Below are 16960 nucleotides of genomic sequence, written 5' to 3'. Positions count from 1 at the left end.
TCCTATGAGATGTACATTTGGCGGGAGAGGCTCTAAATCCCATGTATCTGTCTCATGACAAGTGGTTATTTCTTCTTCCATAGCAGCAGTCCATCCTGAGTGTGTAAGAGCTGCTGCTACTGACTTTGGTTCTTCAGGAATACCTTTGATTGTAATGAGAGCATATCTTGGATTAGGCTTACGGATTCCCGACTTTCCTCTTGTTATCATTTCGTGATCATTTGGGCCTTGAACCTGAGAATTCAACGGAGAGAAGTCATCTTGAGTGAATAAGCCCGATGTTGTAGCATTCTCAGATGGAGATTTTGTCTCTGTATGAGTTCCTGAAGATGTTGTAGCCGCACTGTTGTTTACTGGTAACTGTGTTGGTGAATTAGTCAAGACAGTTGCATTGTGAGCTGGTGCAGAAGCAATAGGAGTTGGGACTTCAGTTTGAACTACACCAGGAGCAGCAGGGATTATGACTGGAGATGATTCTTCCTCTGTGACATAATTATTAGCTGACTCTGAAACAGAACCCAGAGACTGAGTACCTAACATCCATGCTGAGAGAAGAGGAGTTCTTGCAGGTGGAAGCAGGTCTTTGTAGTTGTCTTGATAAGGGAATCTTTTCTCATCAAATAAGACATGACGTGAGATGTAAACACGTCCAGTAGGAGGATGAAGACAACGATAGCCCTTATACTTTTCATTATAGCCAAGAAAAACACATAGAAGAGACTTTGGATCAAATTTATTTTCTGCATATGGCCTCAAATAAGGAAAACAGGCACACCCAAACACCCTTAGAGCCGTATAACATGGAGCTTGACCATAAAGTTTTTCAAATGGGCTGATCATCTTCTCATTAGTCGAAGTAGGAAGAAGATTAGCAAGAAAATTGGCAGTAAACAAAGCTTCAACCCATAGACTTTGTGGTAAACGGCTTTGAAATAACATTGACATACCGAGTTCAACAATGTGCTTGTGCTTCCTCTCTGCTAATCCATTCTGCTGTGGGGTGTGAGGACAAGAGATAAAGTGTTTGATCCCATTTTCTGCAAAGTGAGTTTGAAACTGCTTATTCACAAATTCACCACCTCCATCACTCTGAAAAATCTTGATTTTCTGATTTAATTGATTCTCTACCAACTGTTGGAAGTTTTTGAAAATTGTAAACACCTCAGACTTTTGTTTGAGAGGATAGAACCAGCAAAATCTTGAGAAATTATCAATGAATATCACATAAAACCTGAATCCCTGAACAGACATAACAGGAGCAGGTCCCCAGACATCACAATGTATCCTCTCAAGAGGCTTAGAAGACTGAAAATCTGAACTAGAAAACGGAAGTTTGCAACTCTTCCCTAACTGACATGGTTCACACATAGACAATGTATTTTTATTGAATGAAATAGCTTGAACAGAAGATAAATGTTGAAGGACTTGCTGATTTGGATGTCCCAACCTCCTGTGCCATATATCACCACTTGTGCTTTGCTGTCTTGAGGAGTAGAAAGCTTGGAAATTGGGGTTTTCCAACTGATACAGTCCTTTACTCTTTGTTCCCTGAGTGAGCAGCTGGTTTGTCTGCTTGTCGATAACAGAGACAGCACGAGAATCAAAGATAAATGCACATGGATAATCATCAGTTAATTTGGAGACTGAGAGTAAACATTTTGCAATTTCCGGACAAACTAATACATCCTTAAGTGGGAGATTACCTGTCACTGTAGGAATGTTTGCAGAACCTATATGCGTAATAGGAAGAAACTCACCATTTCCCACCATAACTGCATCTGAGCCATCATATGAGTGAGAGGATTGCAGATTCTGAACTGAATTAGTCACATGATGAGTTGCAGCAGTGTCTGGATGCCATGGATGCCATTCTTTGCCAGAGTAATCGTTGTTATCTGACATTCTCATCACTGCCAAAGCCTGCATTGTTTCATCAACCTGGTATGACTTATCAAACCGATTGTAGCACCTATATGCAGGATGACCATACTTCCCACAGATCTGACAGGTAGGTTTCTGACCATTATCTGAGTAGGGTTGTCTGCCTCCACTACCTTGACCAAATTGTTGTGGAAATCCACGGCCTTGAGTTGAATAAGAACCGGAACCTCTGCCTCTGTTACTGTTTCCACCTCTGTTTTGTCCACGACCACGGCCATAGTAACCACCACGGTCTGTATAAAACGCCTGGTGAGGAGTAACCTCAGTGGAGACCTCATACCCTTGTAGCTTATCATCAAAACATGTCAACTTATAGACAACATCATCAAAAGTGAGACCAGGGTAAGATTTATCCATAGAATCTTCAATGACTGTAGTAATAGACTCATATTCCCGTCCTAAACCTCGTAATACGCCAAAAATCTTTTCTTGCTCAGAGATAGGAGAGCCTATAGAATCTAACTGATCACACAAGGTCTTTATTTCAGCCAGATACTTTGCTAGAGTACTTGATCCTTTAACAGTGGTTTGAATCTTTCTTTGTAAATCGAGCTTTCGAGAGGATGAAACCCTATTGTACTTTTTAGCAAGGTAGAGCCATACCTCTTGAGAAGAACGAAGACCATAGATACTCTTCAAAGCTTCTTCAGACAATGAACCAAACAACCAAGCCATGATGAGCTGATCCGTTTTCACCCATTTCATAAACTCAGGATTGCTGGATTCAGTAACCTGGTCACCATTTCTGACTAAGAACAGTTTTGATGCGCTCCTATCCATTGAGCAATGAGGTGTCACTGCCACCTGTCTAGTCTCTAGATTGTTCTTGTCAGTGTATAAATATCCCTTTTGTATTCATGACCTAATGAGGTATCAAAGTATGAAGCTTTAAGCCGCTCTCTATGAACTTCAAAATTATTTTACTCTAAGTTTGATCTTTATTTACATGGTATCAGAGCAATGGAAGAGCTCACCTTAATACCCCCAACCGAATAATGTTTTTGATTCATCATTTCTTGATCATATTCATTAACAAAATAACAAAACAGAAAAAGTTAAAACCTTATCGACAATGAACTTGTAAGTGAAAGTCTCGCCAGGATTAATAGGACATTGTGTCACACCCGCTGCCCCATCTGCCCATGGAGTCCCTTTCTGTTCCATGATCACAAAACAGTAATCCTTTTTAAAAAATGAATTATACAGACTGTATATATAGTATTACACTACTAGAGTGGTTCTGCCTTAGAAACACCCCAAAATTAATCACAAAAAATAACTAAAATAACAAGTTTTAACTGAAAATCCGCAGAACAATGGTTAACCATTAGTTTTTTGGTTGAAGAAAAACTAATGGTTCTAATTCGTAACACAATCAAACATATAGTTGTATCGAATAAGCTCATGGTCACATTTTTGTTTCTTTGTTGATGCTTCTTGTCAAATTACATACTTATATTTGTATATAAAGGAAGAAATTTATAGCAATTTAATAACCTGACGCCATGGAATCTTTCACTTTACTTTCTCTTGCGTGGCTTGTGAATTATAAACTAGCTTATGTATGTGTATGAAAGAGGCTTTGTACAGATATGTAGAAAGGCAATCGACGATTAAAACATTTCAAAAATTAACCCTTTTTTTTTTTTTTTTTTTTCCTCTTTCAAAAATTAACCTTAAAAACAACAGTGGGTTCTTATTTACTTTGTTTTTGTTGGTCTAAGAGTCAGTTTTGTTTTTGTGTGGATACTAGTGGTTGAAGTTAAACATTACAAACGAAAAAGAAAAGACGACAAGATCGATGGGGCCATTTGTTTTGGCAGTTTCTTATGATGGACACGGGAGTAATTATTGAATACGAAATTTCGAAAACCATACGATCAATTATGTACGTATAAATACGAGAGCGTACATTCACGTGGGTTTCTAAATTTCAACCATGCACAAAATAATGTAGCTCTCACTGCCGTAGTGCTGTTATTATTGCTATGAAATTGCTTCTGGTGTTTGATTGACAAAAAAAAAAAAAAAAAGAGAAACTGACAATGACAAGTGTCACTGATGTACATATTGATTTGTGTTAATATCATTGATACTTCACAATCATGTTCAAATCAATATATTACTGCCAATTTTGTTTATACATAATACGTGTTATTGATAATAACAACACATGTCATTGGTCCCAAAATTATATGGACTTAGTTGAAACTAATCCAAAATTTCATGGTGAGTAACACAATCAATAAGCCACAAACTCCTATTGTGGTTATAAACAGTAACATCGGAAGATAGGAAACACAACACGTGTTTTCTTTCTTATTTTTGCAATTTGGCCGAACTCACGTGTGACTGATAAAGGACTATGGGTTGATGATGACTAGCAGTAAGATAAGATATGATAACGGAATCACCCAATCCCATCTTTGGCTTTATATAACAGATCTAACACAAGTGTTTTAAATGCAGACAAGGCAAACAACTTGATACCATACCAATACAAATGTTACTTAGAATCCCACAACGAACATTACAGTACGCGAAAGTCGCATTTAGAAATTTTACATACACAGGCCACTCAGTCTTTGGGAGGTCTGTCTCAATTGAGACCAGATGATATTGCTGATTCGATTCTTCATTTTTTTGGGTACTACATATATATACTTATTACATAATAGATGTGATATATGATAAAAGTGGTGAAGTGTTCTTACGAGGTCACCCCCCAATTCTTCTTTTTCAGGTTTTGCCAGTTGTTTCAGGTGCAGTTAGTGTCGTAGCTTGCAAGACCGAGTAATTCCGGTCCTTCCAATCGCGGGTTGTTCTCAAAGCTGCACAAATGTTTTGCGTTATTAGAAACAAATGCTCATATGCAACTTTATCAGTCTATACTTTATATGAAAACATACGATATCAATTGATATCTGTAACAAAGACGACACTCGACTTCACACTTATCAAAGCAGTTTGTAATTTGGGTGACAACAAATGCAAATGCAGGGGGATATATTATCCAGAAACTTGTTGGCTAAGTGAAAGAAGAAACTTACTTCTGTAAAGGAATGTGAGCAAAAGGCCCGTTTGTTGGGATTGTTCCACACAAATCATTGCTTGAGACATCACTGAGAAAAGAAAGACAAAGAAAATACGTATTTTCAAGTAAGAGGATGAAGTCAATAGGTTGGATAGAAAGGGGTTCTGGTAACTAAGAGAAATGCAGCAGAGCGTTAACAAACAAACAATGATCAAGCTGAACTTACACAACTTTAAGGCTTGAGATTGCCGTGAGTGCTCTAGGGATTGGACCGGTCAATCGGTTGTCATTAAGCCGTCTGCCACATTAAACAGTTTCTTAGAGAGACAAGAGAATGAAGAGGCATCACAAAAATAATCAGGTTTTGGAGAACAACCCACATAAACACTCTTGTTCTCTTACTCAACATTTGATAAACCATTTTGCAGTTTTTAAGAGAAGTCTTAAGTATTATTGTTCGGTGTGTCGATGTCAGAGTTTGAGAGAAACTTACAAAAAGACCAGAGACTTCAATTTTCCCAAAGAAGTGGGAACTATCCCCGTAAGATTGTTGTTGTACAGATCCAAGCTGATGAGATTCTTCAGATTTCCAAGTTCGGAAGGTATAGTTCCTTGGATGTTGTTTTTGTAGAGCTCTCTGCATCAATCATAGGACAAGTAAAGAGTTAATCTACATTGTCTATAACATAATCAATCTCATAGCAAACAGTTTAGGTACTTATATGGTATACAATGTTATTTACATTAAAGCTGACAATGGCATTGGGAAAAGTAAAAATTTCAGAAAAACAAAAGTCCAAAGAGTGATGGCATACAGATACTGTAAATGTTCAAGCTTCCCAAGTTCAGGCGCAAGATGTCCAGAGAGGTTTGAGTTACCCAAATCCCTGCCAAAATACGAAGAATCAGAGATACAATTTGAGAGCAAAATATCAATATGTATATCACAGAATAAGAAGACAATAAAGCACAAGTGAACAAGAGATAAGCATTAGTTTTAGATACTCAATTAGCTGTTCTCTTGATTCATCAAACAGTTATCAGATGTAATCAAGTACAAAGAATCCAAAAATCTTCAAAAAGCGTAAGAACTCACAAAGTAGGGACCAAAAAGTAATCGAGATGAGTATCAAAGCATTGAGAAAATCATGAGGTACAAGTAAAATTGAACTGCTTAATAGATGAAATAACTATTAGAGATTCTTTCAAGGAATCCAATGACTAGAAAAGTCTACACTGTGCAAAAACATGGGAGCTTTAGATTTCCCCTTTTAATACTGGAAAGTTGAACAAGAAAGTGATATTTTCTTTAATTGTTGTACTCTGCATTTGAAGCTGCGAAAAGGACCATATCATAAATAGTCTCATGAACCTTAAAGAAACCAAATTAAAGTTACCCCAAATCTGATAAAGAAGTATCTCCAAGGGCAAAGGAAAGCTAGAAAATCATCACAAACATCAACAAAATCCCCATTTGACTAAATAACATCTAGCAAAGACGTAGCGAGGCGCCTACTACGAATAATCAAAGCAATCATGAATTCCTATTATTTCTAACAATTATGCTTTACGGGGATGCCCATAAGTTATCTTGTTTGCTCTCTGAGAAGAAGTTACAATTATCGTCAAGTTTATCTAACATCTTCCACAACGACCAAATATAAAATAACAGCTTCGGAACAAAAGGGTCTGCATATGACTCTAATACCGTCATGTTTAAGCTCGGACATAAATCGACAGAAACTTCAAATGATACTATCTAGAAATCCTAAAAATAGAGCAAAAATATCAATAGAATTCTCCATAGATTCTAGGCGAATCACCTTCTCGAAAACAAGAGCTAAGAGCTAAGAGAGAAGAGGATCTTACACACGGGTGACGCGGTTGTCTTGGTTACAGGTGACATGGAACCAGGTACAAGGATTAACAAGAGTTGGATCCCAGCTTTGGAGAACATGGTCCGGATCCGTTAAACTCCGGCGAAGAGCGTAAAGAGCGTCTCCTTCGGAGTTTGCTTCGACCAGGTGAATCAAAGCTAAAGTTAGGGTTAGTGAAGCTGCGAAAAGCTCGCACCGATAGTTTCGAGACGCCATGTGAGCTATCGGAGGTTGAAGAGAGGGAAATCTATAAGGAATTTGAGTAAAGTGAACAAGATGAGAAAGCAAAATTAGGGTTTCGTTCGTTCCCCTTTTTTCTCCTTGTTGAAGTTGGAAGATATCGATTACGATGCGATTGGTGTGGGAAATGACAAACGGAAATACTATACTTTTTTTTGGTTTAGTTACTTTTTTACATTAATTTTTTAAATAAAATTCCTGTCTTTTTCTCAATTTCTTTAATTTTTTTAATCAACCTGTTGTTATTTTTCCATTACAAAGAATGTATACAGAACTAAGGAATAGAAAATGAGGAATTTGCTTTAGATTTAAAATGAATTGTATATAGAGTATAGACACATTGAAAATTAAACTCTGAAACAGTTGAAACTTTGATTTTAAGAGAAAATAAACAAGTCAAGTCTTCGTTTGTGACTTATTTCTTGGTTTTAAAATTGTTGGTCAAAGAAGTTAAGAGGTTGTCTTGAGTTGGTCAAAATTGGTGACTCTTACTAGTTCACTTCACGCGGAAACAAACAGTCATCTTTTGTGCACACATTATTCTTGTGAGATATAGTAGAAGATTATTATTATGAATAATGTGAATGTGATATTTTCACTTTTTGTTTAATTTGTAAGGATTATTTTATCATTGATTGATGGAATACGAGTTGTGTGCACTAACGAAAAAAAAATAAGAGAGTTTAAGTGCAAACATAACAAATTAAGATTTAAGAAAAAGTCAATGATATTCGGGGGGAAAAAGATAAGATTCTTAAGATGGAATCCGATCCGACAAACACATAACAACTTAAATGTCGGAATAATAGCAACTCCACTCTTCCTTTAAAAAATACTAAAGGCAAACAAATGACGACAAAAAGGGTAGGAATTGTCTTTTCTAAACGACACCGACTTGTCCAAACTGTTCGCCTGAAAATTTAAGAACCGGTGATTAACAATGAACGCTTCTGACCGGGTTCGTCGTATGGGTTTCTCTAGAAGCCTGCAGGTTTTACCGGTTCGGGCCGAATAATGTAGACCCGCAGCTCTGAAAGTTGGCCCTTAAAACCTATGGGCCTAATAAGCCCACAAGCTTTTTTTTTTTTTTTGCTTTTTTTATTTATATGTTGTTGTTATTTAAGGCCTTAAGGGTGAATATGTGATCCTCTTTGCATTTACAACACAACAAGCAAAGACATGTTTGGAAATTTATTGCTCTTCGTCTCTATGAACTATGATTATCTGTTCATAATCAAGCTGTTGTAAGTATGAAATGCTATTGATGTGGTTCTATACACATGATCTCACGATTCTATCCAAAAAAAAATCCACTGAAGTGTGTGGTATTGAAGTCTGTTTCTCTATAGACGACGTTGTTGCGGACGGTCATTAGAGTACTTGTTTCTTGGAGAGGAAGAAAGCTTTAAAATTTGGTTTAAGAGTTTGAGAATGAGAGGATGTGATTGTATTTACCCAAAAATAGTTCCTCTATTCACGTTCCCTCCCATTATTCAACATTCTTATGCATGAATTGAATTTGGTAATGTCATGACAAGTTCAGGCGTCTCACTAACAAAAACGTCTATTAATTTATTATTTTTAATTACAATAATATTCTTTTCTCTGTTTAATCCATTATTATGGCCAAAAACACAAAATAGTAAATGGAAGGGCCAAAAAAAAAAAAAAAACTTTCAAAATTTGGTTCATATGAGAAAGTTCCGCAATCATCTCCTTTTTTTTGCAAAACAAAACAGCTCGTCGATTCTCTTCTCTTCTTCCTCAAATTCTCTTTCACATTTTCCAGATGGATCTCTCTTTTGATCCTTCGTTATCCCAACAATCCCACTCCCTCGCTTATGTTTGATCCATACATTGATTTCATGTTGTGTCTGTAAATCTCTCGTTTCCTAGCTTGTTCGAATCTTGGCGTAAGAGAGAGAGAGAGAGAGAGAGAGAGAGAGAGAGAGAAAGATCGATGGGGGTCGTATCAAGAACCGTGTTCCCTGTCTGCGAAAGCTTGTGTTGCTTTTGTCCGGCTTTGCGAGCCAGATCGAGACATCCCGTCAAGAGATATAAACATCTTCTCGCTGATATCTTCCCTCGATCCCAGGTTTTATTTTGCCTTCTCTTTCCCTCAATCTACCATTTCACATTCCCCTTGAAACTGTTGGAATATTTTCGATTACGATTGAGATTAGTGTAATTGTTGCACATAGCCATAACGATGGAGCTCCAAATTACACAACACATTATTACTTTAGTCCTATATAAATGTAATAACACTTTGTAGAGAATCGAGTTTTGGAGAAGAATCAGTTTTTTACACCTTTTTTTTTAATCCACTATGCACATAAGTGTTCTGATTATTGACACTCCTCTGCAGGATGAGCAACCTAATGATAGAAAAATCGGTAAATTATGCGAATATGCTGCGAAAAACCCTCTTCGTATCCCTAAGGTGAATTTCCACATCAAGTTATTATTCTTTGATATTGGGATTTAGTTTTGATCTCTCTACAACAATTTTAAAAGCAATGATCATTATTTCCACAATACTGTTTTCAGATCACAACCTATCTCGAACAAAGGTGTTACAAGGAATTGAGAATGGAGCAATTTCACTCTGTAAAGATTGTTATGTCTATCTACAAGAAGCTCTTGGTTTCATGTAATGAACAAATGTATGTTTTATGTTTTTACAAAAATCAACATTGTACTCTGCTTAAAGATAATTTTTTTAGCTTTCCCTAAAGAATTGTGTCTTCCAGGTCGTTGTTTGCTAGTAGCTATCTTGGCCTCATTCATATTCTTCTAGATCAAAATAGGTATGATGAGATGCGCATCTTAGGTTGTGAAGCTCTCTATGATTTTGTTACCAATCAGGTGCAAAACTCTCTTGTCAATTTTACTCATCTCCATATATTTCCTATCTTTTCTGTGATAATTAATGTCTGTGTCTGATTTTTCCAGGCAGAGGGCACCTACATGTTTAACTTAGATGGATTGATCCCAAAAATCTGTCCTTTAGCTCATGAATTGGGAGAAGAAGATAGGACAACAAATTTGTGTGCTGCTGGCCTCCAGGCCCTCTCCTCCATGGTAGTCATATTTTTCTGTTTGTTTATTCCATTGCAGCTGTTTTAGCATTGAATATTACATGTCTTAAGACTTGTAAGAAAAATATTGATACAATCACGTCGATTTTCCACAGGTTTGGTTTATGGGAGAATTTTCACATATATCAGTTGAATTTGACAATGTAAGTTTGCTTGTATACGAAATCTACAATGACTTTACTTTTTTTTTTTAACTCAAATCATAAGTTGTAATTTATTTGCTTGGATTGTTGAATACTTTATCCTCTGTTCCGTTGTTTCTCTTCTTTTCAGGTAGTCTCTGTTGTCTTAGAAAATTATGGAGGCCTTAGTCAACCCTCCACTTCAGCAGTCAATGAAGACAACAAGATTGCTTCTATTGATAAAGAACTATCTCCTGCGGAAGCTGAAACAAGAATTGCTTCTTGGACAAGAATCGTGGATGACAGAGGCAAGGCAATTGTATCTGTGTAAATCCTTCTACTCCAGCTTTACTTTGGCATGCTTCTTGTTGTTTTTAGAATGTATTTTCTGATAAGAGAGGGTAATTAACAGGGAGGATGCTAAAAACCCCAAGTTTTGGTCGAGGGTTTGTCTGCATAATCTGGCAAAGTTAGCAAAAGAAGCAACAACTGTGCGACGTGTACTCGAGTCACTCTTTCGTTATTTTGATTTTAATGAAGTTTGGTCCACAGAGAACGGTCTTGCTTTATATGTGCTTCAGGACGTTCAGTTGCTGATAGAAAGATCTGGTTTGTATTGTCTCCATTTGGTTTATTGGTTTTCTGGTCAGCTTGTTAGTAATAACTTACTAATAGTGTGAGTACTTGACGACAGGGCAAAACACACATTTCCTGTTGTCCATCCTGATCAAGCATCTTGATCACAAGAATGTTTTAAAGAAGCCTAGAATGCAACTTGATATAGTGTATGTTGCTACTGCACTTGCTCAACAGACTAAAGTTCTTCCATCTGTGGCAATCATTGGTGCCCTGAGTGATATGATTAGGCATCTAAGGAAGAGCATCCATTGTTCATTAGATGATTCGAATCTAGGGAATGAGATGATTCAGTATAACCTGAAATTCGAAGCTGCTGTTGAACAATGCCTCGTGCAATTATCCCAAAAGGTAATCCCAATAAGCTCTAAAAGCTATACGATTTTAATGTGTACAAAAATGAATAACTCACTGATTGTATCTCGAAATGTAGGTAGGAGATGCAGGTCCTATTCTTGACATAATGGCTGTCATGTTGGAAAGCATGTCAAATATTACAGTCATGGCAAGAACCTTAATCGCCGCTGTTTTCCGCACAGCACAAATTATAGCAGCTATACCAAATTTATCATATGAAAACAAGGCAAGTTGCTTAAATCTTGAAGTGTCTATCTCTTTTTTCCCCACAACATGTAACCAAAACTGCTATGGATTGATTAAGAAGATAACATGAAATTCCTTCACAGGCTTTTCCAGATGCACTTTTCCATCAACTGCTTCAAGCTATGGTCTGTGCTGACCATGAATCGAGGATGGGGGCTCACCGTATATTTTCTGTTGTTCTGGTCCCATCTTCTGTTTCTCCAAGTTCAGTTCCCAACTCTAGAAGACCTGCTGATATGCAGAGGACATTGTCAAGAACTGTGTCTGTGTTTTCTTCTTCAGCTGCACTCTTTAGAAAACTGAAGTTGGAGTCAGATAATTCTGTTGATGATACTGCGAAGATTGAGAGAGTTTCAACACTTAGCAGGTCAACTTCAATATTCACAAGAGGTGAAAGTTTTGACGACGAAGAGCCAAAGAACAATACTAGCTCAGTACTGAGCCGGTTAAAGTCAAGTTACAGCCGATCTCAGAGTGTGAAAAGGAACCCGTCTTCGATGGTGTCAGATCAGAATTCTTCTGGAAGTTCACCAGAGAAACCAGTATGTTTTACATTTTGTGATTCATCAACTTATCATTTTTTTATGATTTGATTTCAATGCCTTTTTAACTGAAAACTTTCAGGTGATACCTTTAAGATTAAGCAGCCACCAAATTTGCCTTTTGCTTTCATCGATTTGGGTGCAGTCTTTATCTCCTCACAACATGCCACAAAATTATGAAGCCATTGCTAATACATTTAGCTTAGTACTTCTATTTGGCCGGACTAAGGTACAGTGGTAAAAAAGGTTCCCTTATGAAACTACATAATTACACTGCATTAATTCATGTTTTACAACAGAAGTTACCTCTTTTCATATATGTAGCACTCTAGCAATGAAGTCTTGGTCTGGAGCTTTCAGCTAGCATTTTCTTTGCGGAATCTCTCTCTTGGAGGTATATTCTTGGTCTATCTCTTGATTAAGATTTTAGTAGATGCACACTGTGTTATAGGCAAACTATCTTCTTCTTTTTTCACAGATTAATTTTTGTTGCCAATTATAGGACCGTTGCAGCCATCACGGCGTAGATCCCTCTTTACTCTGGCTACATCCATGATTATTTTCTCAGCAAAAGCCTTCAACATCCCTCCTCTTGTTAATAGCGCAAAAACCTCACTACAGGAAAAAACGGTAGTCAATAGTTTTGCTAATGTTCTTGCTCTATCTCTAGTCTATTGTATATACAGCTTTGATAATAATATATAAATGTTGCATATCAGGTAGACCCGTTTCTTCAATTGGTGGAAGATTGCAAGCTAGATGCTGTTTTCTATGGACAAGCAGAGCAACCAGCAAAGAATTATGGATCAAAAGAAGACGATGATGACGCCTTACAGTCACTTTTTGTGATAGAAGAAACTACACAAAATCAACCTCGAGAGCATTACGCTTCCATGATAATGAAGTTTCTGGGAAAACTATCAGATGTAATACTATCAAAATGTTGATCACTCTTTATAATAGTGTTTAACTACTTACCTGTGTTAATGGTTTTAACTTGCAGCAAGAATCAACGGCTATAAAGGAGCAGCTAGTTTCAGATTTTATACCTATCGATGGCTGTCCTGTTGGAACGCAGTTGACAGAATCTCCAGTTCAAGTTTACCGTTCTGAAGAAAAAAACAACAAACCTCGAGAAAATGTATCAACATTTTGCGCTCGATTTCTCAAATTTGAAGTTATTTATTATTCTAACATCAATCTGTTTCCATTTACTTTTGCAGGCTGAAACTCAATTGCTTATACCGGAGAATGATGCAGTGCCGAGTCCTCCAGAAGAACATCTTGGTCTTGACACACAACCTAATGCCAAAACCGCATTTCTTCTGAGCATCGATGAACTTCTAAATGCAGTGAGTTCTTTTTCGTTTTGGTTCTAAATACAAACGCAAATGCGTAGACTGACAGAAGATGAAAATGGGTGCAGGTGTCTCAGACAACAGCACAATTAGGGAGATACTCAGTGTCTGATCCACCAGACATGACATACACAGAAATGGCAGGACATTGTGAGGCTCTTCTCATGGGAAAGCAAGAGAAGATGTCTTTCATGTCTGCAAAAAGCAACAAATTCAGCAGCCAAACCAAGGAAGCTACTGCTTTGCCTTGTAGTGGTGGGAATCCGTTTGTGGAGCAGCGGAGCTCGTGGGAGATGATGGGTTTGGGTGCACCGGCGGCTTCAAATATGTGCGTCACAGAGTATCAAAACCATCCTCCTTTCTTCAATCCTCCTGCCTCTACTCCTTTTGACAACTTCCTTAAAGCCAAGCCGTTGGTTCCTCTTGATTAGTTAGTTGTTCTTTTTATCCCAGTTTTTATATTCCACATGTGTTTTTCCCTCTTCAATACTTACTGTACACATTATTGAATAATTTATTACGTCGAAAAAATGCAAGCAGTAATTTCTTTATAGTGAATGAGAAGGTTCCTTAACAAAATTATCTGTTAGATTAGCTTCTGGTTTGGTCTCAACCATATTTGTAGGCAAAGCCGACCATTTGGAGCTTAAGATCTAAAATATGCCAGGATAACTATTTTCAACTACAAGAATCAAACCCAGCTTAATCAGATTTTATACACACAGTTTCAACGGAACAACTACAAAATCATGTAATAGCTACAATAGACCTCCAAAGAGTTGTTCTATTAAAGGAATTTAATGCTTCCATATGTTTCTTCACGTGCAACAGAGAGCGTTACAACTGATTATAAACATACAACGCGAAGCAGAAAGATTCATAGACCTTAAGCCGCTCTACAACAAACAGACATGACAGACAGGCAAAACAGAAACTCGAAACGGTCTCTAAAGAGTAATGATTTTCCTGTGGAGTTGATGTGCTTCATGACCGCCATGGTCATGATCATGGAAGAGAAGGGTTAAGATACCTACCAGACACAGGACCGAACCAACCAGTAGTTTATCGTATCGCTCCACCCAGTGAAACTTGAGCTGGCTTGCACCATAGAACGATAGAGCCACCAGCGACGTCATCACCAATATGGTGCTGCCCAAAGAATACCAATCATTTCAGACATGTTCTTTCCCTTGTAAAATCATATCCGACTGTCCTAGGATTGACTATATAGAAAGGTGTTTATTGACGCGTAAAAATATGTGACAGAAACATTCGTCTCACCTGAACAGCAGAACTATGATGGCGAGAACCATCATGGACTTTGAATTTCCAACAGCAAGGAAAACCGGGAGAGTTGTTGCACAAGGAGATAATGCAGGAACAAGGACAAGCCCAGCAACAGCCATTTTCTCCATGGGTTGGTTATGAGAATGTGTGTGACTACCTTTACCAGCCAAAAACAGCAAGACATAGCTTCCACCGAGAAATACAAGCAAAAGGGAAGCAAGTTTGTGAACAGTCTCTTCACCGGCGATGGTATTCGCCATTGTGATCGCTGTTATACCAAGAAGGGAAGTGGATATGACATGCAGGACTGCTCCAAATGCAGCTGAAAATTAGTGACACTAGAAAAATCAGAAAAGAATGTGCAACAATACTTAACCAAACAACATCAGAAACACTGAATCATGTATTTGAGCTTAGGTAGCGCATCAATACAAATCAGTTGGCTTAAGACACTTTTTCACCAAAGAAGAATATGATCAAAACAAAACCGGTCACCCAGACTTAATCTATGGTTTAAAAATTTAAATCAGTTCTTTCGAGCCCTTTTAAAGCAACAAGGGAAGCTATAAACATCAACATGTTCCCCTAAACAAGTGACATTCTCGCTCAGACAATAAACTATGTGGCTTAGGCGTGCGTGATCAGACATCAACTTTCTTTCTTTATAAAACCCAAAGAGTTGAAATTTATCTCCAGTTTATATCATGTAACGTTCTATATATACTTGTGTGACAGTATTATCTCTGTCATACATTGAGAATTTATCTAAGATCAGTGATTCTTTTTAAAAGACTAAGACTAATCCCAAGTCTTCTTAGGCTACTCTAACTTCAATGTGAGACTCACATTATCTATATGCCATAAGACACCAAATGCAACACCAACGTTGACGATAATTTTTTATCACAACAACAATAAGTTCTTAAATCATTCATAATTTCCCAATTATCTAGTTCTAGTTCAATCAAACAATGCACACACACTATGCCTTCGATTATTGACTCATCGAAATGCAGAACAATGGATAAACATCAAACGCGCCATCAATTTCAGAAAATGCAGAACTTAAAAATTGAAACCATACTGACGAAGAGGGTTCTCGAAAGCGTCCATTTCTGCGCACGTCCGACGATGGAGAAAGGTAACCAATGCGTTGGAATAAACGAGTGAAGGAGCGATACCGTCGCTATTCCGCCGATCGTCGATAGATCCTCCGCCGTGAAAGTGTCCATTCTTCTTCTCCCGAGAAAAATAAACCGTGAATTGAAAAGACACGATCCGCAAATTGCAGTAGCTCGATCTGAAGTCTCCGGTAAGCAAATTCTACGAATCGGAAGGTGGATTTACATTTGAATCTTCTCGGATTTCATGGGAGAGACTTCTAAGAAAAAGATCTGAGGTTCTGAGGAAGAAGAAGAAACTCGTGAATCAATCAGTGAACTGTGTACGCTATAGCCCAAATAACCGAACAAGACCGGGTAAATCGGATAATCTGACGGGTCGAATCCGGATCTTGAGGTTAGTTTTCGGGAAAAATGTCAAAAAAAAATCAGGAACTTTCAAATTTGGAACGATTTAATCTTGGACTACGATGAAGACATTTAAATAATAAAGTTTTTGTTGAATTTACAATTAATTAGCAAAGTTTATTTGACTCGCTATTTTAGACACATCGATTTCATTTTCTAACCCTAGATCCCAATCTCTCTCTCGCTTCCAAGGGGGCATGGGTTGCTAAGACCCACGCCGCATAGCAAAAGGGATAGAACCAAACATCTCCCTCCGAGATTCTTTTCATAAACCCAATACCTCTTTACGAATTAAGACATTGAAGTAAGATATGTCCCACCATCCGAGAATTCTGAGGATCTCTTCACAAAATCATTGCCCACCCCTTTGTTCAGAAAACATGTCCTTAACATTGAAATGCGTCGTGGACAATGCTGGTCCTTCATCCTCCTGATCACTCGAGGGGGAGCTCGTGGGGTTGCACTCTTTTTTCCTAGGATTGGCTTTTCCCACCGAGTTTACTTAGAAAGGTCTTGAGCGACGCAAAAAAAGATGTTACGCACGAGAGATCCTGACACTGGTCTCAACGAGGGAGTGTTACAATGCCCACGAAAAGCTAACCTCATCGTCATCATTACACGCTACGCGTGCGATTATAACAGAAGAAATAAGTATTTCTATCTCCGTCTCTCTCGTTGCTTTGACAAGTG

At 37.7% G+C, this 16960-nt stretch overlaps 3 protein-coding genes across 3 annotated transcripts; 1 reads left to right on the top strand and 2 right to left on the bottom strand.

Moving 5' to 3' along the window:
* Positions 1 to 4398: 4398 nt before the first annotated feature.
* On the bottom strand, positions 4399 to 7320 carry LOC110227303 (leucine-rich repeat protein 1). The gene is made up of 6 exons (XM_021021164.1): positions 6845 to 7320; positions 5791 to 5862; positions 5469 to 5612; positions 5202 to 5273; positions 4992 to 5063; positions 4399 to 4772 (listed from the first exon to the last, which is right to left on the bottom strand). The coding sequence occupies exons 1-6, from the start codon at positions 7066 to 7068 to the stop codon at positions 4700 to 4702; spliced, it is 657 nt and encodes a 218-aa protein (XP_020876823.1). The 5' UTR covers positions 7069 to 7320; the 3' UTR covers positions 4399 to 4699.
* An 88-nt stretch (positions 7321 to 7408) lies between these two features.
* LOC9308036 lies at positions 7409 to 14033 on the top strand. Its single transcript, XM_021021163.1, has 18 exons — positions 7409 to 9187; positions 9461 to 9535; positions 9643 to 9758; positions 9846 to 9960; positions 10048 to 10176; positions 10289 to 10336; positions 10467 to 10642; positions 10728 to 10924; positions 11010 to 11302; positions 11385 to 11534; positions 11638 to 12096; positions 12179 to 12325; positions 12421 to 12490; positions 12599 to 12726; positions 12816 to 13022; positions 13100 to 13237; positions 13320 to 13448; positions 13523 to 14033. The coding sequence occupies exons 1-18, from the start codon at positions 9053 to 9055 to the stop codon at positions 13883 to 13885; spliced, it is 3075 nt and encodes a 1024-aa protein (XP_020876822.1). The 5' UTR covers positions 7409 to 9052; the 3' UTR covers positions 13886 to 14033.
* A 104-nt stretch (positions 14034 to 14137) lies between these two features.
* Positions 14138 to 16182, bottom strand: LOC9310098. The gene is made up of 3 exons (XM_002871920.2): positions 15826 to 16182; positions 14736 to 15063; positions 14138 to 14603 (listed from the first exon to the last, which is right to left on the bottom strand). The coding sequence occupies exons 1-3, from the start codon at positions 15971 to 15973 to the stop codon at positions 14402 to 14404; spliced, it is 678 nt and encodes a 225-aa protein (XP_002871966.1). The 5' UTR covers positions 15974 to 16182; the 3' UTR covers positions 14138 to 14401.
* Between the last annotated feature and the right edge of the window lie 778 nt (positions 16183 to 16960).

The sequence above is a fragment of the Arabidopsis lyrata genome (genome assembly GCF_000004255.2).
Source record: "Arabidopsis lyrata subsp. lyrata unplaced genomic scaffold ARALYscaffold_6, whole genome shotgun sequence".
Lineage (NCBI taxonomy): Eukaryota > Viridiplantae > Streptophyta > Magnoliopsida > Brassicales > Brassicaceae > Arabidopsis > Arabidopsis lyrata.
The sequence above is the reverse complement of the archived record's forward strand: the minus strand, read 5'-3'. Positions and strand labels throughout refer to the sequence as shown.

Excerpts from the sequence above, each read along its gene's own strand:
- LOC110227303 (XM_021021164.1), bottom strand. The coding sequence starts at position 7,068 with ATGGCGTCTCGAAACTATCGGTGCGAGCTTTTCGCAGCTTCACTAACC. Across the intron at positions 5,863-6,844 it reads GACAACCGCGTCACCCGTGT|GGATTTGGGTAACTCAAACC; the intron begins GTAAGATCCTCT and ends GTATTTTGGCAG. Across the intron at positions 5,613-5,790 it reads CTTGAACATTTACAGTATCT|AGAGCTCTACAAAAACAACA; the intron begins GTATGCCATCAC and ends TGATTGATGCAG.
- LOC9308036 (XM_021021163.1), top strand. The coding sequence starts at position 9,053 with ATGGGGGTCGTATCAAGAACCGTGTTCCCTGTCTGCGAAAGCTTGTGT. Across the intron at positions 10,337-10,466 it reads TATCAGTTGAATTTGACAAT|GTAGTCTCTGTTGTCTTAGA; the intron begins GTAAGTTTGCTT and ends TCTTCTTTTCAG. Across the intron at positions 13,449-13,522 it reads TCGATGAACTTCTAAATGCA|GTGTCTCAGACAACAGCACA; the intron begins GTGAGTTCTTTT and ends AAATGGGTGCAG.
- LOC9310098 (XM_002871920.2), bottom strand. The coding sequence starts at position 15,973 with ATGGACACTTTCACGGCGGAGGATCTATCGACGATCGGCGGAATAGCG. Across the intron at positions 15,064-15,825 it reads TTCGAGAACCCTCTTCGTCA|CTGCATTTGGAGCAGTCCTG; the intron begins GTATGGTTTCAA and ends ACTAATTTTCAG. Across the intron at positions 14,604-14,735 it reads ATCATAGTTCTGCTGTTCAG|CACCATATTGGTGATGACGT; the intron begins GTGAGACGAATG and ends TTCTTTGGGCAG.